Raw genomic sequence first — 17,803 nt, forward strand, 5'->3', positions numbered from 1 at the left:
TGGGGACATGGCATTAACAGCTAAATGGATTTTTTTTAGGTGACAATGAGAGTGGGTTACTTGGTTCCAAGGAAACACACACCGGGGAGTTACCTTGTTTCAGAGCAGCAGGCTTCGTTCTTTCACGTGTGGAATAAATGGTATTATCTTTGCAAACTACCTATTGCCTGGAGCTGTCTCCTTCCAAGCTGTGATCTCATCTGATTGCAAAAGCAAAGTAGGTTGGGCCTGGTCAGCCCTTGGCTGGGATTCCTCAAGGGAAAAAGAGGTGCTAGAAGAAGCAGTGGTGGCAGTTTAATCGGTGATGCTGTTTCCTCCAAGTCAATACAGAGGTGATGTCCCAGGGGAAAGGTTAAACTAGCACAGGATGGCTGGAGGCTGCTGGATGAAATGTAAAGCACATCTCCTGACAATGTGTGGCACCTGTTGTGGGCAGATGATGATCTTGATGTCCTAGGCAAACAAATTGTATCAACCTAAGTTCCTCTGATAGCTATCACAGAAAACCACACTCCATTCATGGTCCCCCAGAAAGGCTGAAATTTTGGTTGAAGAAAGATTGACTGCTGCAGTTATCTGCAAAGGTGCTGCAGTGAGGTGGAAATGACTGCTCATAAGTAAATATTTTGTCGTGTTTGGAATTCTTCATCTCTTTGGAGAACAAAGAGTCTCATTACAAAATATCCAAAACTCCTCCTGAGCCCGGTTTTCCTATGGAGCAAGCTCCTATTTATTTCCAGTCTGAAATTAATTCTCAAATACAAACAAATGAATAGAAAATTAAAGTGATAAAATATTTACAGTGAACATGTGTAAGAGGAGATGTCTGGTGTGCCAGTGCTCTAGGGCAGACTGATGTGGTCCTCTCTCTCAGACTGTCCCAGCTCCCACTCAGTCACTAGTTCTGAGGATACCTCCGTGAAGAGATGGTCCCAATCCCAGGTGACATCATCCTACCAGGAGGAAAACGATTAAACATGCTGTAACATTACTGGTGACTCCCAAACTAGTGACTCGCTCTGAATGATGCCCCTGCCATGGAAGGCAAAGACTTTGTTGGCTATGATATGAACCTTAGTGAGAATGAAAGGTAAATCCATGCTACAATTTAAAGATTTTGACAGAATGATGCATGTTCTCAAATCCAGTAAAGGACACATTTTTGGTATTGTTAATCTTAGATACTCTCAGGCAGAGTACAAGGAGGAGCCATAAAAATCTTCCACCCTTCTACATGCCTACTGAAGCATCTGCAGTTCTGGGCTGCAGAAATCCTTTGTTTCACGTCCCAAGCTTCTGCCTGTCCATTTGTTCCAAGGTTCTTCTGTCCTGATTTAAAATTGCCCTCTGCCCCAACCCTAAATGCTGTCTGCCTGGTTCTTCTGTACCACTCTGCAGAACCACCTGGAGAACATGGTGGCTACCAAGACCATACAACAAAGCACTGTTTCTCTAGGGATCTGTGGCAGTACTAGGCTCTTCACATGCTCCTTACTAGCTCTTTCAGACTGAAGGAGGTCAATCACACACACAGAAACACCTATAAACCTTTAAAATAATCTGCTGGGGAAATCAGACCTCCATCAACTTTAACAAGCTTCTTTTCACAGGCTCCTCCTCACATCTCTCTCCCCCATCGCACCAACAGAGGCCTAATTTCAGAGTACAACCTGAGAAATATAAGAAGCTTTTATCTTACTGGTGTTTACAGAAAAGTCTCACCTCTCGTAGTTCATGTTCTGGAGCCAAAACTTTGGTGAGAAGCTTCAGGTCAACCTCGCCATCCTATGAAAACACACACAGTCAGTCTTACAGACACAGAGAAAGCATCATTTCACCTGAGATGGTGTTGCTAGAGATACAGACACAATATTTTGCCCCATAAGCGATATAAGCCTTATCTAGAACAGGACCTCATACAAGGTGCCTCATATGAGCAACAGATACTATACCCACACCATCTGCAGGCACTAAGAAACCTGAAAAGCACCTTGCAGAAAGAAAAAGACTTACAGGCAGACCAGAAGGTGTTTGGATCATAAGCTGTGCATTTTATGCAGCTGAGTATCACTGTTGAGGATGAAGGAGAACTGAAGGAGAGGAAGTTGCACTGGTCACCCCACAGCAACAACCACTTACCAGAGTCTGAAAGGCTGCAAACTTCATCAGATCTTTGTCCAGGTCATGGTAGGTCATCACTCGGTTCACCTGCACACTGCAATCAGAAATAGGCAAAACACAAGCCTGGGTAAGTGTGGAATCACATTTGAGGAGAACGGTGGCTTGAACAGGAGTCTGGGGACACCCGTCTCAAGCACCCATATTCATCACCCAACGTGGACACTTGTGCTTCTGTCTGTGGACATTGACCTCATCTCATTCAGCAAATGAATGGTCATTGACAAATCGGTGTGCTGGGTTGTATAGATGCATAAAAAAGGGTGTGAGGATTCCTTTCGAGAAGCCGGCATGCCAGAGAGGAAATCCACAAACTAGCTGCAAGGACCAAAAGGAAAACAGGAAGGTACAAAACATTCAAACATACATACCCAGAAAATAACAGCCAAAATGACTCTCCTAGCTTCCCAGCATGTAAAGCATCCCCTAAGAGCCTCACCATACAAGCTTTGGAACAGTAGGGACTTTGAAATTTCCACGTCTGAGCTAAGTAACAGCTATCAAATACAATTTCTTAAAATGTAGGCTCCAAAGATGGTCAGGGGGTAGGAAGGCAATATACTGGCATGCCATGCTTCCCTTTGCAGGTTATGCAATCCTGAGACCTGTATTAATTTATCTTCTGTTCATGTTTGTCCCTGAAAATTGCTTGTCTTCTATTGCAGAGTGACTGTGGATACAGGAAGAACAGATGGGATTATACAAAAGCGAGAAAACAAATAAATGAACTCTGGTGAGAGAAAAAGTCATTTTTGATTCACTATTGTAAAGCATCGTTTAATTATATTAACAGCTATTTAATTACAATACCCACTCCATACTTGTAAGAGAGGCATCTGTGGTCAGGAGGAAGATATCCACCTCTCCAGACAAGGCTCAACAGAAATCCTAGGCCATGATTTTGGCCATAGGCCCAATAGAAGAAAGAAGAATTTCATGATACTTTTAAATAAAAAACGCCAAACTTCCATTTATTTTTTTTTTTAACTGACTGGTCTCTTAAGAGCTAATCCCAAGACTACTGTGATAATACCTTCAAACAGGATTGCACTTTGCAAATTAACCAGGCACTTGAGTGAGAAGGCTATCGTGTGGAGGGCAAAACAGTGTGTAATCAAAATGTGCGTGAAAATACGTGTGTACCGGAGGCATTTGTTATACACGCAACCTTAAATCAAGCAACTCCTAACTTTTCAGTTACATTTTGCAATATCAAATGTGTTGCTCTAATGTATTTTTTGTATATAGAGAGAGAACATGCAGTAATTTCTATCTCTGTGTAGTAGGAACGAAGTTTCCCCTGTTCAGCCTGGAGCCCCACTGTCACAACACATGGCATCGATTGCTGCTGAATGGCCATGCCACCGACATCCACAGCACATGAGATGAAATGGAGTTTAATTTCAACCAGCCATTTCGCACTGCAGATGAGAGCCTCCAGAGCACCTGGCAGTGCTTTTACCTGGGGGGAGCTGCCACTTGCATGGCCAGATCTTCCTCCTGGACTTCCTCCAAGTCGGGGATCACAGGAATGTCTGCAACAAGAGAAAGCAGCAGCTGTAAGTGGGAAGTGTTGTGCTCTCCTCTCACTAGACAAAGGCTCCCTTGCTTCACAGATATCAAACAGCCTGTCTCTTGTTAGAGGAAAACATGAGGCAGTTATTTAGCAATGATTAAAAATATATTGTTTAATATTAAAAAGAAGGTAATAAAGCTTTAATGCTTGGAGTCAAAAGAAATCTGACCAGAGAAGCAAATTCAGGCTGGGTAGAACTCAATAGCCATGGACTGAATTTGAAGACAACCTTAAAGCTGAAAAAAGCTGGCTGCCTACCTGCCATCATCCTAAGACTGGCAACAACTTGCCTCCTATGCATGATTGTTTGCTCAGCTCAGCCACCAGTTTCCTAGAATCTGTTAGGAATGAAACATGGGACAGAAACTGGGAGAAGCCATGTGAACCTGCATGTTGAAGGGGATGCTGGCGGGGTCTCAGACTGTGCAGTGGACTTTGATCTTTCTGATAGCTGAGGAAGGAAGTGCAGGTGGTCCAGCTGATACAAAGCCTAGGGAAGATGCACTGTGTTGTAATGTCAGAAATCTTTTCATTTTTTCCAGTGTGAATCCGGAATAGCTGATAAAGGTCACTAGATATTCCCAGCTTGAGGACTGTGGCTACTCCACCTAAAAAAGGATGCTAGAAACAAAAGAAGGGAGGAGAGCAGAAAAAAAACGGGTGCACAGTGAATCCTGCTAAAAGAGCAAGGCTCGGGGAACACTGGATGCTTTTTGGTCTAAGTTCTGTAAACATTTGGAGATAGAGCAAAAAGGGAGAGGGGCAAAAAAAGTAACTGGAGGAGCAAATATGCTAGCACAGAGCTTCTTTCAAGAGTGAAGGCTATTAAGTTCTCCGTGGTCCCTGAGCACTCAGACTGTGGAGATGGTCAGCTCTGGGAAGAGGTTTCCCTCACACACGGTGGGGACAAAGCTGACCCCTCAGAGTGCTGGGGCAGGCAGGCTGCTCCTTCCTCTGCCAGCAGCGTGGGGCCGTGTTACTGCCGGGCCACAGCAGGCGGCCGGGCCTGCCTTTGCCCAGTTCTGCAGCCCAGGCTGCGATGAATATTCAGGAGCTGGAGAGATGTCCCCACCTGTGGCGCTCTGGGCAGGGTCTTGCTGAAGAGCCCCTTGTCCGGCCGCCTGTCAGAGCTCTGCAGGCTCTCAGCTGCCCTCTCCTGCCTGCCGTCCCCTCCCGGGCTCACCGGGGTGGGAGGCAGCCGTGGCCCAGCTGCACGGGGCATGGGTCAGCCCGGGCTTCATCGCCGTGGCCGTTCGGTGCCGCCACACAGTGGGATTTCTCACTAATTGGCTGCCGGGTGGAGGGGCTGAGCGGGACGGCGGCTGCAGCGAGAGCCAGGCCGAGGCGAACGGCGGTGACAGCTTGGACGATCTCAGCAGAGCTGTGCCTTCGAGCTCCCCAGCCACCCGAGGAACAGGTGCCTGCAAAGCGGCTTTCTGGCTACGGCGAACTTGCCAAAGACGTTTAAAGGAAAACTGCAGCAACAGGCCTCCAGGATGGTGCGTGCAAGAAATGCCTCGCCACGGTGAGAAACAGCCCAGTCTCTCCAGATCTATTTCACCCCTTTCATCGGGAGATTGCGAAGGCTGCTCAGCAAACAAAAGGAAATGAAGAGCTACCTGGGAGCAGAGCTACCCCCAGCCACCAGGCAGCATTTCCTATAGGAGAGGGTCAGATCCTTCTCCTCTTTTGGCAGCACAAGGGTGGAAGGTGTTCAGAGCAAACTGAATTTCTTCACTCAGTGCTCTTTTTGGGGTCCCTTCTTCCTGTTTTTTGCCTTTGTTGATCTCTTTTTGAACTAGAGAAAACTGTAAAGTTCGTGTTCTCATCTGTGATGCACCCTCCATTTTTGCAGGTTCCTGAAGAGTCCTGGATTTGCCAGAACTGATTTTATCTCATTGCTGTCAAATTCCATGGAGAGATTCCTAAGCACCCTGCCCAGTATCCTCTACTCTGTATTTCCAAAATGCAGGCAATCACATAGAAATTCTTTCCAAAAGAAATTCAAGGCTCCAATATTTTATAGGTGCTTTGAAAATACTACAGACAGAAAAAGTAGAAATGCTTTGGGGGCTCCTTCCAGCCCCTCCAACAAAGGCAACTGCACGATTGTTCTTACTGCAAAGTGCAGGTGATTTTGTCCATTTCTAGGCTGAGGCAATGCCCTTTAGGACTGTCAGACTGACAGGAAACAGAACAAAAACATGGCAAATTATAAGAAAATATCAGCTCCCTAAGCTAACTGCTATCAGTAGCAAATCAGGCCTGAAATATCTGGGTCTTAATTTCACTTGTTGCTCATAACCTCCCCTTCCCTCTGCCAATTCCTGTGGTGCCACATCTCCACAATCCCTCTCCTTTCTGTCTCCTTACAGTTCTCAAAGTATCTCCTTTCTCACCTTATTAGCAAGTAGCCAACTTGCCCCCTCACTCGGTCTCCAGCCCCCTAATCACTCTTGTTACTCTTCTTAGGGTTTACATCTTTTTTTTTTTTCCAGTAAGCGTTTTCTCATAACACAGCCAAGTCATGGCACTATGTCAGCTGTACCACACGGGCTACAGTGCTGCAAGAATATAGGCATATTATTTAATATTCCCATTAGGTGTAGTGAGACTACATATATGTAATAGTAGTACCTACAGAAATTTCACAGGACCATGTTCTCACAGCCTTGCAGTGCAGCACACATTCAGCTGGAAAAGGTTTTAGGTTTTTCCAACAACAAGGCCCCATTACAAACTCTCATTCTGTGTTCTTTGCCCTGTGACCCACTGTTTTCCCTCCTGTTGAGTGTGTGGGTTTCAGCTCATTCCCCAGAACACTGACAAGCCTGTGTTTTTGGTGGGGAATCTTACCACATAATTTACTGCCAGGCTCCCATGCCTGGATTCAGTCCCCATGTACATAAGCTTTAGAAATAATTTCACAACATACCTACATGCCAAGGAGCTGCCTGTGTGCAAAAGGGAACACTTTCATGGCTATCACGTCTCTGCAAGCAAGTGAACTCATGGCCTGGGCATTACGAAAACAAAATGTTTTGAACATGAAAAGAAGGGATAGCCTCAAAACCTGGAAACAAAAGGTGATTCTCTGCAGACTAGCTTTAGGTTTTTCTTTTTTCTTTTTCTTTCTGCATAATTTGGCTGCATTTGGAAAAGAGAGAAGACTCCATATCATTTTTAAACAACTATTTTTTATCAAAACTGTAGGCAAATCTCAGAAACCACATGAAAATCTCACAGCTTCAGCTTTTCTTCCCCCACTTTCACATTATTTCCTGCAGACTTTGAAATCAGAACAAACTGATATGATAATAATAGTAAGAAACGTTAAAATAAAACTTGAACTACTAGTGAAGAATTTAAAATAGGGCAACAAACTGGGTACAAAACACATTACTGACCTTGGTTTTCCAGCTGGCCTACGAGCCCTGTGCTATAGAGGAATGCTTCCTATGCAGCCCCCCTCAGATGGTCTTCCCCAGGCAGAACTCCTCTGAATCCCCATTTCATATGACAGATAACGGGGAGAACATTCCTACAAATAGCACTCAACTCCCCCTGAGTATCCTAGTTTCATTTGAGCTGAAGGGAAGGGAGAACAGGCGGGCACACCTGCCAGGTAGTGCTTTAGAAGCAGAAGAGATGTGTATGCAATAGAAAGTGGAGGGGGTAACAAAAAACAATCAGTGTGTACAGTCACCTTAAAGAGAAATGGATGAGGCTTCTCTTTATTGCTCAAAATAACTGGGAACACAATAAAACAAAGCCTTCCCCCATAGATTTCTCAGACCCAAAAAAAGAAACAAGATATTAGCTTCAGCAACAGCTCATGGTGGAGATGTAAAATACTGAGCACTAAATGCTGGATGACCATTGCAGACTCCCCTCTATCTCCTAGGTGATGGTGAACAATAGCGAACCGTCAAAAAATGAAACCAAAATCAGTGCATCCACAAAGACTTAGGAGACACCAGGACCAATTATTGGCTAACAGGGGAGTTGCAATGTACTGCACCAAACAATAAACAAGGAATAGCCATTTTTAAAGTCATACATAAAGCAGGGCTCTGCATGTTCATGTCAGAGTGCATGCAGTACCAGCACCTTTTTGCCCCTTACCAAATGACTTACTGACAGCTGAGGACAGCAATGGAAGAAGGTGACAAGCAGGAGAGGGAAGAGCCTGCACCACCCTACAGCCCCATTGCTCCTGCAGGTTGTGGAGTTGCACTTCCCCTCCCAGGCAGAGCTGATTTTTGGTTTAGTAGCAACACCTGCAGGCTGGGTCCCTCAAAGTGCTGCAAGCTCACGGTAAGATCTGGTCCTGGCCCCACAGAACCAAATTCGTTGTTAGAGACAAAGTGGGGACAGGCAGAATCTGTTCAAGGGCAGGCAATAAATCAGTGTATGTAAAAAGCATGTCCCAGGTCAGGCCTGCAGTTATTCAGCTGTGTGGCTGCCACTTACTTGCTCACCGAGCTGCTTGAAGAGCCAAAACCCTGCCACACCTCAAAATGCCTCCAAAAGAATGCCTCCATCACACTTCATCTGATCCAGCTTCTTCCAGCCAGGTGAGCCTTCCAGAGGCCAGCACAGAGCAGGCATTCCAGCAGCAGGGACTGAGCTGTCCTCTCTGTTCATTGCCACATCCAGAGAACAAAAAGGGCAGCGGCTTCTGGAGCTTGCAGTCCCCTGCCGCTAAGCAGGCATGAGAATGAAACTAACTTTAGTTTAAGTTACTCGCTCCTAAAATGTAAAAACGAGATAATTACAATATCTCTGTTGCTGCAAAACTTTGTTTTACTGAACGCTGTTACCTTCTGCATCACGTTTGGGGAATTTTAAACAGGCAAATGGAAGAAGGTCTGATTGAAGATGAAGTTAAGTGAAAGAAATTGGTCTCATTTAGCACATGACAGGATTCATCTGTGTTCTCAAGTCCACTGAGGTAGCATCATGGGCGTTTCATATTCATGAGCTGCTGCGACACTGTGTCCCCTCATTTACAAAGCACCGTGTTCAGCAAATTCTGTCCCTGTGGACACTCCGTGCATTTCATGGTCTTGTCAGAGAGACATCAAACACTTCAGTAACCAAATACCAGAAAATGGCTTTAATTAGCGCATCTCAATGCAATAAATAATTTTTCTCTCTAAGTGGAATAATGGAGAATTAAAAAAAAAAAAAAAAAAAAAGGATTTTTTAAAGAAAAAAGTGGAAAGCAACAGGCAAAAAAAATCTTCAAAAAAACATAAGGAACAAGGGACACATACAGCTTCTGCTGAACACACAAACAAGCTTGAAGCCTCTTGGAAGCTTTCTCAAGAGAGCAGCAGGCAAATGGAGAAGATAAAGAATACATCTTTGGACGCTGGGACATTAATTTCATAGGGATACCTTTCCCTGATTGAAACTGCCCTAGCAGCGGGCTGATACTGAACAGCGTACGTGCCTGATCAGCCAGCAGGGAGATGAAAACAGCAGGGTAAAAAAGCAGGCGGTACCACAGCTGCTACGGCGCTGCCTTAAAAGCTGAGACAAGCAGAGGATAACCTGCCTGTCCCATGCCCCAAAACGCCCTTTAGAGAAGAGAATGGTAACAGCACAACCTAGGCAGCTGAAGGGAAAAGTCACCCAGTGGGCAGTTGTCAGGGGAGGCACAGGATGTGTGTGGGTCATGCAGTAGATGCAGTGACGACCCTCCAGCCTTACCTTACAGAGGCACCAGACAAAATCATTTTTAAGTCAGCCACAATGCTCTGACGATACTGCCAGCTAGATGGAGGGCTGCCTGGGAGGTCGGGTGGTTCACCGAGACATCCCGCTTGCTTTGATAAAGCACCTTGCTGTCTCAGACTGCTCAGCACAGTGTGACTCGCGCCTCACGTGACACTTTGCTGGGGCAGGCGTCAGGCACATTTGCTGCTGCCACAAAGCCTCTGCTCGGTTTCAGTCCCTGGGAAGCATGAAGAGAGATAGAGAGACATTGCTGCAATGCCAGGAGCAAACCAAGGAACGGTTTGCTGCGATGCAAACCAAGGAACAGTGTCAGATGAGTCTCTGAGCTCTGTGCTGGGCTTCACCAGGCAGTAGCCTGTGCTGTATTGTGCAAGAAGACCAGGCACCAGCAGCTTGAAAAGACGAGGAACCTCATAATGTGCGGGGTTTTCACCAGCAGCAGAAGACAAGTGGACTGGAGGTCAGGCTCAGGACCCAGCATCCAACATATTCCTGAGGTTATCAGCATCTGCAGTGGCCAGACACCTCCTAGCCTCACCAGCAGCCCACTGACAGCGTACTGTCCCTGCCCTCCTTTCTGTAACATCTGTTTTCCTCATTTCAAAGCTGTTCCCAGCTCCTTTGCAGTATTCCCCCACTGAGACGCACTTAGGAGGTGGTGGGGCAGCAAACCAGAAGGCACGAGGTACCAAGGGAGGGTCTGTTGAACTCAGGAGCACAAAATCCTCCCCAATAACACCGGAGATGAGTGATTTTGTGTTAGAGCTTTAGTGTGGCAGAGAAAGAAGCTTCTCAAATGCTCCTGTGGAAGTATGTTCAGGAGCAGCCGTTTCTGATTCTATTTCATCCTCTTCATGTAACGCTGGAAAAACAAGACAAACTACATTTCTTTTATGCTAAATCCTTCAGTTTTTTATTTTTTCTTATATATATTTATTAAAAAATGCCTCTTTGATCGGCGGCACCCATGACATTTCCACATCCAGCAACTCCTCAGAAGCCTCCCTCCCTCCACACAAGGCCACCGCTGCTGACAGCCAGCTGGGTTTGATCAGAGCCACTCAGAATCGGATTTTCATAAGACAGATGAGGAATCTTACTGCTGCTCTCTCTCATATCAGATGAGAAACTAAGGGGGAGGGGGAACGGGTCCTGAGGGAACGACACTACAATCAAGGGCTACGCGGTTCTCTCTCTGTCCCTCCACTGCTGCAATTTTCAAAGAAGTTTGCCTTAGGCAGTTTTAAATGATGGTGTCTCAATTCTGTAATCATCTTTCAAGAGCTTTTTCTTAAAGGGTATTTTAGGTAAACCTAGTCCGTCAACGACACTTATGGACTCAGCAATCACAGGACCAATATGGCTCTGTACCTACCATGTCGCAGAATTTAGTGGAGGAAGATGCTTAGCCAGAGGATTTTTTCAGCCCCAAACAAGCTGTGCTTCCTCCCTTGCAATTAAACTGCCCACTGTCCCCTGACAAGTGGTTAGTCACTCCAAACAGCACTTCAGCCACATCCCCTGGGGATATGTTATCTGCTCCACCCCATCCACTCTGCCTGCCAAGACAGAGACTTCCTCGAACACCAGAGGCTCTAGATCCCCATGTTGTCAGCAGTCCCTGAAGGACTTCAGGCTGGACCAGTGGTAGAGGGGAAACCTTCAGGTTGGTCTGAGTTTGACCTTCACTGCCCTTGCGCAGAGATTCAGGGCAGTGCTGTAGGGGAGCAGCCAAGGGGAGCAGCCGGTGTGCTCACAGCACCACACACAGTCACGGTGCAGAATCCAGGAAACTCAGCCGTTTCTGTCACCCTGCCCCAGGCTCCTCTCAGCCCACTCACACAACGTCCCAAACACCTTGTTTTCCTCTCGGTCTCCATTGCACTGATGCTCAGCACGTTGAGTCCATTCAGCTCTGCCCAAACTGTTCCCAGTGCCGTCTCCTGAGCCTCTGAAGCTCCCGCTCACCATCTCCCTGACAGTTCCTGCAGTTCCTCTCACGCTTCTGCCTAATGCTTGGTCAGTAGAGCTGCTTCCTCTGTCACAAACTCCTTGCAGCCACAGTCCCTGGAATCCACCAGCATTTGGTGGATTAAAACAGCAGCTCTCCAGGGAAGCAACCACCAAACTTTGTCAGGAGTGATGCAGGCAGCAATAACCCACGCCCTGCTCTTACTCTCAGTTCTGTTTAGAGCAATTTCATCGTTGGTGCGTATCTGCATGCAGTTTGTGAGGTGTTTGGTTTTTTTATGGCTGTGTTTATTCCAGGTGCCAGATATCCTGTGAGGGCCGCCTCCCACCTGACAGGCAGATGTCACTTCCCAGGAAGATGCAGGGACCACGGCATGTGCCCATTTCTTTCTCTATTTTTTTTTTCTTTCTTTCTCTCTCTCTTTTTCTTTTTTTTTTTTTTTTTTTCATCCTGTTCAAATGCAAAGGAGCTACTGCCACATGCTAGAAGGGTAAGAAGTCCTTCTAAAGGTTTGACATTGTATAAAGAGGTCTCACCGTTAGCTCTGCTTCCTTCAGGAGGCTTCCCAGCAGGCAGGAAGGGGTTTTGCCTTGAGGGCACAGATCTAGTGACTGCCTCCCTGCAGCTTACCTCACCTGCAGGTCAGGTTCAGGTCGTCTGCATAGCACAGGCAAGCTTTCATTTCAATCAGCTCTCTCATTCACACACACTATCTGCTTTAAAATAACAAGCTGTTGTTCCCACAGACAGAGAATCGCACGTGTCACAGCCCAGTCCTCCAAGGGAAGCCCTGTACTGGGAGCTGTGCATCCCCCGAGTAAGAGAAAGAAAAGGGGAAGGGACTTCTGAAGGAAACAGTCCGTGCAGAAAGGGGAGCTTGCAGAGAGGTGCCGATCTTAGCTAACAAGCCCACACTGCAGTGCCGAGGGGAAAAGTCCAAGGGTGATGTAGTGAAGAGACAGGCGTTGAGGGAGTGCAACCCAGCAGTGCAGAACAGGTGGACGAGAATGGAACAAAGGGGAAGCTTGTAGCCAGCATGATGAAGTAGTTTGCTGACGGAGAGCTAGAAAGAAATGCCAATACTTCTCACCCCAACAGGAAACAGCCCATTGTAGCTGCATGTCAGAATGAGACACACAAACCGAGTTAAGCCAAATGAAATACCCAAGCAAAGCAGAAGCGGTGTCTCTACTATCCTGCTGGAGAAAGGAGCAAAGGGAGGGAAAAGCCCTCTGACGTGAACTCAGTCATCCTGTCCTCCTCCCACTTTATGACAAAGAATAGTTTATACTGGGGAGAAGCAGATCTTGGATGCCACTGAAAAGGAAATGGCGCTCTGCAGATAGCACTTCTTAAATTCTGCTGATAGTCTCCCATCTCACACAGTTTCCCTGCTGCTCAGCGCTCAGTCACTGCTGCCCATTTTCCCTGTTGACATGGACAGAAAATTGAGCAATTACCCTTAAACTCCTCTCTCTCAGATTGCCCAGATTGCTACATACATAGCATTAAGCCCTCAATTGCCCCTGGCCAAAACTGACTCAACTGGGCCTGTCCTCTAGGAATTAAACACCTTTTTGTTGCTTATGAAGGTTTATTATTCCTCAAGTTGTGCTGCATTAAATCCTGTTAAAGCAGGAGCCCATGGTGCCGAGGAGCTGGGCCCCACCATGCCAGGGTTTAGCTGGACACACATCAGCCTAGCAAAAATAGGTTATCCATTTTCTGTGCCTACGTACTAACAGGTCCCAGTGTCTGTTCAGGAGGATGGGCACTGAGCTCAGAGCAGGAGCTGTAGGAAACCCAAACACCCACCAACTAGACACACCAGAACTAGTGCTGGAGAGACACTGCACTTTTTCAAATCAGTCTTTCCAGATTGGAGTTTTACAGGAGCATATGGTGCTGTTTTTAGTCAAACACATTTATTTGTTTCCTATAAACTCAAACCTGGCTCCTTTTTAAAATGGTTCTCTTGTCCTGGGCAAGAAGAATTCCTACATTAATTCCTATCTTCCTATATGAAGAAAAAAAATGGATTAAAGAAAATGGATTCTGAGCAAAGCCTGAACCAAGGTACTTACTTCATTTGTAGGATTTTGACAGTCTGTATTGTGCATTATGGATGACTTGCACCTTCTGGGTTTTCCTGTGCACCTGCAAGGAGTGGCCAGAACTGCACATGGTTCCGTGCTTGTCCCTGTCTGGACCACCCACTTACCTTCCAGGTTATTTTAGCTTTTCCCCAGCCTTCCCACAGCCTGTGAAGCAACCGTCCTCTCCCCAGATTCCATGGAGATGAGTACTCAGATGCTATTTGATGCACAGTGTGAATGGTAGTGAGAGAATTCTAGTTTTACTTCTGAAACTACAAGGCATAATAAAACCAAGTCTCCACTTGGCTGTGTGACCTTCCCTCTGTTCTCCACACGCCGAACTGTAGGCTCTCTCCAGGGCCTCTGCTTTTTTAATGCTTCCTCCAAAAGACTCCAAATTCCGAGCCTCTGGTCATTAGTGCCATACAAATGATCACAACCGAGCACACTTCAGATACGTAGGGCTATCTTTTTAAGTGCATGCAGTTTTGTCTTTGTTTCTTTCAATAAAAAGGTTGGACAGGGGGCAAGCAATGTTAATGGAATGGTAGAGCTAACCTTTCTAACGGGTTAAAGGAAGGCAATCCAAACGTCTTGGTTGTCAGCAGCAATCAGCAGGCAACCACACCTGTTCACATTAAGGCGTACAAGCTAACACATTATGCAGCACAAAATAACCATGACCCATCCTTGAGGACCCACACGCCAGGAAGGGCTGTGTGAAGGGGAGGCCTCCATGGCTCAGTTTACAGCACAACTGCACAGTGCTGCTCCCTGCCTTCTACACTGGGCAGTTATTTATATCTCTCAGCTTATTCACAAAATTAGTTTTAATTAGGTTCTGGAGTTCGTTTGTACGTCAGTTTTCTTCAGTGCAATTACTAAGCCCACACGGAGAGCAGCTCTCCCAGAATTAGGCTGTTTGCAGTCCCTGTAGATATAGGACCACAAGCATGCAATGCACTGATCATTTAGAGATTTTCCATATGGAAATTAGATCTACAACCCAGTGTACCTGACTACTAGAAACTGCCTGGGTAAGAACCACAATAAGATTAGCAGGATCCTTCTTCTAACCCATACATATCATCTAAAAATGAATTTTGATTAGCAAACAATCCAAAATCAACCATTAACTATAGGTTAGGTACAGCTAAATAAGTGTAGTATGACTTACTGTGTCTTCACAGCACACTCTGTATCAGTTCTAGTCTGTGCTTATTACCCAAGGTTTGGGAGCACTAAAAATCACATGCTGCTACCATGTAGCAAGCATTTTTACATTTAGTAAATAAAGTTGTACTCTGAATATAAGCCCAAGTTTCAACAAGAAGGACAGCAGGTATGCAAACAGCCAAACAGCTATTTAGAACAGACTATCAGCCTCACTGGTATACGCTGAAGTCTATGAAGCCCAAGAAACTTCCCAGGGGGAAATCAAGTCTATTCTGAAGATGCCAGTGCTGTAAAGGTGCCACTTGTGGCAGTCATATGTTGTAATGCTTAATTTGTCTGGAAGACCCAAATAAGCCTTCTACTTAGTCTCATTAACAATACTGATGTCTGATCATTTGTGACTCCTACTAATACCTCAAATACTTGGAGATATTTTACAGATGCAACGTTTTATAGACAGTATAAAATCCTTAGTCCTTGAAAATTTAGGTAGCTCCGAGAAACTTCAAAGAATTTCTACGTCTTACGGGCTTATATCTCTGGAGCTTCATACTGTGGATTTTTCCTGAGCATTTTCTTGGTTTATCCAGTTCTAAAAGAGTAAACGATATAAGCTATAAAGAAAACTAGTATTAAGGCAGGAGTCCAGTAGATTTCATAGCAGCCTGTAGAGGGATGGGGTGGAATAACCTACCAGTACATACGTTTAGCTTATGACCTCAGATATTGCATTTGGCAAGTGGATTCTTTAAATGAAGAATTCTCTCATGACAGAGGCCCCAAGAGAACTGTGCAGGCACTCGTCCTGACTGGCACAAGACTGGGGTGTTACCATAAAACACAAGAGGGACTTTAAGTAGAGCCTGCTCTCACCTAAACTAGGGGACAGCAGTACTTTCTATCCCTGCCCTGAATCTTTTATTGGTCCCTCTTCTTACCCCAGTGCACTATTCTCCATATGGAGGTAATCACAGAGAAAAGTGTTCCCTTGACGCTTTCCTTCTTCCCCAAGGCTTTTTATTATTCTGTTTTAATGAAGAACCAGACTTAGACTACAGACTCACTTCCTCATCCTCCTCTCTATCTCTTTTGCTCTCTCTCCCCCTTTCAGCAGCTGGGGAACTTCAGCAGCTACCACATGTTTCCCCTCCAGGGTGGTTCATTCCCTTGCCATTTCTAACCAGATGCCTCTGCTCACTTTACTGGAGAACCCCCAGACATGCATGAAGGCAATTCTTGCAGTCAAGTAGGTAATACCTTACCTCCTCCATCACTTGATACCTCCAGGCTCTGCTGCCTGAGACGATGGCTGCAGCAAAACACAAGGAAATAATTTCAAATGCAAGGCCAGAAAAGCACCTGCGTTCCCTTTTTCCCCACTAGCCTTGTACCTGATACAAACCCCTAGGTTACTACACATGGCTTAGACAGCAGTGGCTGGGGTGAGTCTGCTGGGAAAGCAGATGCTTCTCCCTCTTTCCATCATATGGGAGTGACAGAGCCATCACCTTCCTCCACACCCAGGGAACTACAGAGTGACAAGTACTGACCCACACTGGGACACACAACATGAATTCATCCCAAGTAGTTCCAGATCTTGGTGTACATGAATTTAGAGTTTCATGCCCCTTCTCCGTGAAACCAGATGTAGAAGTTGTAAAGGAAGTCTTAGCAACAACGGGAACTTACTCTTCTACTTCTTCCGCATGCTTTTTTCCTAACCTGTAAGACAAGGAAAGGTTTATGTTTAGAAAAGGCTAGAAAAAAACTTATAAAAAGCACACCTTTCCCTATATAAGTCTTACTGTGCAAAACAGTTCCTGTACCCAGGTCTGATATCACACATCCCACATTTCAAAAATTCTGAGTAACCACTGAGCCAAAGTCCCTGAATGCATCAGGTTAATGCTGAATCATTTAGATCCCAAAGACAGCCAGATATCCCAGATACAGTGAGAGCCACACAAACTTGTTTTTTGTTTTTGTTTTTGTTTTTGTTTTGAGTTTCTCAGATCCTTTTTCATCCTCTCTGCCATCAGCTGTGGGTAAAGTTTGCCTTACCTGAGTACAGAGGTCAGCACATCAGCAATGAAGAAGGCATACTTTTTTTTTTTATCTACCCCTGAGAGATCAACAGGTTCTTCCTGCCCCTGGTTGTGCTTAAAGATTATCTGGTTGCCTTTGTAGGCTAGGAGCCCCACTTGAGCTGGCCAAGTTGAGGTCAGACACGCTGTCGCTGCAGTAAATCAGGGTTGATCCAGCTGAGTTAACAGGAGTTCATAATAATAACGTGGAGGGGGAGAGGCACTGGCAAATGGCAGCTCCCTTGCTCTCCACCCCAGCAAGCCCAGAAGTAATTCAGTTCCGATTAGGGACGCTTGTTCAATATTCAAAATGTAAAACATGGAGATTGCTGAACCAGCACTTTGAAAAGTTAATTAAATGCCAGGTTTCTTTTTAGCAGATACTCCATCACTCGCTGATTGCTTTGGCCATTTTGCAGAGTGAAGTTTCATCTCTATGCGTTGGGAATAAATATTCTCCCCTCCCTTAAGTCAGGGCACCATGACAAGGGATACAAGGGGCTCTCCCCTACCACATACACTGTCCCAAGACACGCCAAGATGCAAGAGAAGCTGCTTCATTGCCTGGCACGGCTCCTTTCAAAGCAGTTGCATGATATGGAGCAGACTTTTCATCAGTTCTCTGTTCCAGCAGGCCACCATCCTCTTCTAGTTCTCCTGTGAATAGTCTGCTCTTGTAAGAGCAAGGAGCAGGACACAGAGGATGTCTGGCTATGAGAAGGAGAAAGCCCCTTGTCTCCACTGCTCTCCTTGGAGCTTGCAGTCTGTGAGAAGCTAAAAATGAGACAGAATCAGTGATCTGAGCTCTATAATATCCACTGCTATGGTCAGAACTGCAGCCATATAAGTGACATCTGCACCCAAGCTTTCAGCTATATCTGCAGGCTTCTGTTCATGACAAGGCAGAAGCACAATGGAGTTGGGGAATTCAGGAGTGTTCTTTCAGTAAGAAACATTTGTCCATTTGCCTCCTTTT

The 17,803-nt window shown here is 45.8% G+C and overlaps 1 protein-coding gene across 3 annotated transcripts in view; it reads right to left on the reverse strand.

The window, feature by feature from the left end:
• Positions 1–226: 226 nt before the first annotated feature.
• The window catches only part of IFT43 (intraflagellar transport 43), a 45,820-nt gene continuing 28,243 nt past the window's right edge, over positions 227–17,803 (reverse strand). For 2 of the 3 annotated variants that reach the window (XM_084287111.1, XM_084287109.1), the window contains 6 exons: positions 16,433–16,465; positions 16,006–16,052; positions 3,641–3,713; positions 2,140–2,215; positions 1,723–1,785; positions 583–953 (listed from right to left, as the gene is read on the reverse strand). In XM_084287111.1, the coding sequence (XP_084143237.1) occupies positions 843–953; positions 1,723–1,785; positions 2,140–2,215; positions 3,641–3,713; positions 16,006–16,052; positions 16,433–16,465 (403 nt within the window). In that variant the 3' untranslated portion in view covers positions 583–842. Of the gene's footprint in view, positions 454–582; positions 954–1,722; positions 1,786–2,139; positions 2,216–3,640; positions 3,714–16,005; positions 16,053–16,432; positions 16,466–17,803 lie in introns of those variants that run through there. The other variant, XM_084287110.1, reaches the window with a different exon arrangement.

The sequence above is a fragment of the Netta rufina genome (genome assembly GCF_964035555.1).
Source record: "Netta rufina genome assembly, chromosome: 5".
Lineage (NCBI taxonomy): Eukaryota > Metazoa > Chordata > Aves > Anseriformes > Anatidae > Netta > Netta rufina.